Here is a 3,333-nt window from a genome sequence, read left to right on the forward strand (position 1 = left end):
ATTTTATATGCGTTCCTTAAATATATGTTTGTAGAACATTAGATACGTATATAAAACGTATATGAACCAATAGATGCTATCTGAGTTATGTTTCTTTATGGATCAAATGTAATTTTTAAAGTTTTAAATTTTTAAAGACAAATTATTTGTTGTGTAGCTGCAGTTCACAGTCTGGCTACTCCTATCGGAGCGCTATTATCAGGACCGTTCCTCGATGCGATTGGTCGACGAGGTTGTCTTCAATTGTCGGCAATTCCTCTGTGCATAGGCTGGTTGATTATCGGTTTGTCGAGGAATGTGACTTCTATTTTAGTTGGAAGAGTTATCTGCGGTTTGTCCGTAGGATTCATGGCGGTACCCGCACAGGTACAAATACTATTTAAATTTTGACTGACAGTTGAATGACACGAAATTTAATAAAAGAATTTTCGACTGATTTCGAAGTTGAACATAATTAATGTTTAAAAAAATTATATTATGTAGAAAATTAATTTATTGATTCAATTTACACATGCTCTTATTTAATAGTTTATTTAACGCACACTTTCCGCATGTTTGGCATAATGAATTTTTTTTAACCGACATTTAACGCACGCGTAGTGACAGTAAGTGCAATTACTTTTCTCTTGATTGGTTTAACCTTTCTTTAGTCATGAATGAACTTCTACCATTTGGTTCGCTGTTTGACTTTTACTATTTATCTTATCGATCGGTTTCTCTACTTATTTTACTATATTTATCTTTTGCTATTAGTGCAGTAGAAAAAATTTGTACTATTATTAGGGATATATGTCGTCTGTTGTTTCCTGTTACTCGAATGCATTTATTACTCAATTATAGTAAAATCAATCAGAAATTTTTTTAACAGAAAAATCTTGTTTTATTTTATTTTATTTAAATAGTAATCAATAAATTTAAATAAAATTTTTGTATTTTTAATTTAAAAAGCTCATTATTTATTAATTAACATTTATGTGTTAACTTTTTTATTGCTATTAAAAGATGATGTTTATTTCAAACTATGTATGTTGTGATTTGTTTAGGTACTGGTAGGAGAAACAGCATATCCAGGCCTCCGCGGCTTCCTGGTGGTTGGTTCGTTCGGTGCATACTGCGCCGGAATCTTGCTGGTATATGCTTTCGGTGCTTCTTTTAATTGGGACATCGTGGCATTCTGTGCTATCATACTTCCCATTGCAGCTTTTATCGCTCTTTGTTTGGTTCCTGAAAGTCCTGCCTGGCTTATTAGACGGAAAAAAATAGACAAAGCCAAGAAAGCTCTTTTGTGGCTCAGAGGCGGCAATACTGAACAGGTAGAAATTTATAACTCTTTCATTTCAACAGTATAAGACATTTTTGAGCTAAATTGTGAAACTGATCTAACAAAATGTACATATAATTAAAATTGTTTTAATTAATCAGGTGCTTGCGGAGATAGAGCTCCTAGACACAAGCATAAAAGCCGATCTTGCTAGGAAGCCTGTAAATACCTCGTTTACGAAGAGGATCTCCTCTGCAATGTCCACAATTCGCGATCCGGGCGTGTTGAAACCATTAATTATTATCAACGTATTTAATGCGCTTCAATTAAGCAGCGGAACGTACATTATTGTCTTTTATGCCGTTGATATGGTCAAGGACATAGGTGAGATAGAATTATGTAATATTATTTGAGCGAAACTTTAATTTCCTGCGCATAAAAGCCTTGAGTAAAAATATTTAAAATAAATAAGATAACAGAAAAAAGTATAGAAATTATTATTATGCCGTTTTTTTTGTAGGCAACGGCAACGTTGATAATTATTTGGCAGCCGTGGTGACGGCAATTATCAGGCTTATCTTCTCCCTCGTTTCCTGTGTTTTGTTACTTAAAATGGGTAGACGAGCTTTAGGCATCATTTCAGCACTTGGCACGTCCTTGGCCTCATTGATTCTAGTGGGATATTTGATTGCCAGAAAGGAGGAATCTTCTGTGGATGTGAGTATTTGTTCATTTGTTCCCAATTAGTCTCATTTTCGATTTATTCAATTGTATATAACGTGTAAATTAAACAAATGATTTCAGGTCTACGTGTTGGCTGTATGTTTGTTGTTTTATGTTGGTGCAAATACTATGGGTCTACTAATACTTCCTGGCCTGATGGTCGGTGAATTGATGCCTCTGAGAGCTCGTGGCATCGGTGGCGGCTGTATCTTTTTTATCTTCAATCTACTTCTGTTCTTTATGACCAAATTTTTTCCAATGGTAATATATCGCATTCTAAAATTCAAAAGTTTATTATACAGCACTCGTTTTGTGCGTGAGATAAAAATTTTAATGAAAATATATTTATTTATTTGTTTTAAGTACAAACAACAGAGTTGGGAAAGTTATTTTATAAAAGTAACTCATTACCATTATCGTTCTTTTTGTTTAAAAGTACTTCGTTATCCTTACTTGATAAAAAAAGCATTTTTACTTTTTTGCTACTTGTTATCGTTACCATTAAAAAAATTAACAAGTCGTTATTTCGTTGTTTTTTTATTTTGATAAATTTTTCTTTAGAGTGGCATCCAATTGTTTATGTTGCTAATTAACGAGTTCAATATGGGACGTAAATAAAACATAAATTATTATTCAAATAATGTCAAAATGACTACAAAATGATTATTAAAAGTCAAAATAACGATTCATTTTAAAGTCATTTTGATATTATAATTTGTTGTTCTGCTTGAACAATCTACAATAATTATGATTAATCACAACTTGGTCTAAAAACTTGCTTATGCATATTCCGTACATATGTATACGTGTACAAAGTAACAATAAAAGTAATGATTATATTTAAAAAAGTGTAACTTTTACGAATAGATAACGACATTATATTGCCTTATTTTTAACATAATGGTAATTATATAATAGTTACTCAAAAAAGTAGTAATTGTAATAACGACAATTAAGTAACTTCTTAATTTTGCAAATATACATACGTAGACAAAATAATGTGAATTTCTGGGAGATATATTTACTATCTAAATATATATATATTTATTTGTTTTATTAATAAAAAATTGGCCCATTTGTATTTAATAACAGGATTTATCTTTGTTGAAATAGAATCATAGTTGGTGTATTAATTGTTATAGTACAATATTATTTCTCTGGCAGAACATTTTCTAGAAATATATTGCTTAAAAAATATTGTAGAAAAAAATCTGTTTCTCTTTGTTCAAAATTACAAATGATATTTATAATAAATCAAATGATTGAATTAGTTGGAAAAGATGTTAAAGGTTTGGAGAACAAATATGGACAATTTTGGAAAATAGAATGAGAAGAAAATTTCCTTTTTC

The 3,333-nt window shown here is 30.5% G+C and overlaps 1 protein-coding gene across 1 annotated transcript in view; it reads left to right on the top strand.

Moving 5' to 3' along the window:
* Positions 1-3,333, top strand: part of LOC108745946 (facilitated trehalose transporter Tret1-2 homolog) — a 13,410-nt gene that overhangs the window by 9,412 nt on the left and 665 nt on the right. Inside the window, exons 5-9 of the mRNA XM_018482376.1 lie at positions 158-366; positions 1,044-1,313; positions 1,423-1,645; positions 1,782-1,978; positions 2,066-2,245. Of these exons, the coding sequence (XP_018337878.1) occupies positions 158-366; positions 1,044-1,313; positions 1,423-1,645; positions 1,782-1,978; positions 2,066-2,245 (1,079 nt within the window). The remainder of the gene's footprint in view (positions 1-157; positions 367-1,043; positions 1,314-1,422; positions 1,646-1,781; positions 1,979-2,065; positions 2,246-3,333) is intronic.

Source organism: Trachymyrmex septentrionalis, unplaced genomic scaffold (assembly GCF_001594115.1).
Source record: "Trachymyrmex septentrionalis isolate Tsep2-gDNA-1 unplaced genomic scaffold, Tsep1.0 scaffold16, whole genome shotgun sequence".
Classification (NCBI taxonomy): domain Eukaryota; kingdom Metazoa; phylum Arthropoda; class Insecta; order Hymenoptera; family Formicidae; genus Trachymyrmex; species Trachymyrmex septentrionalis.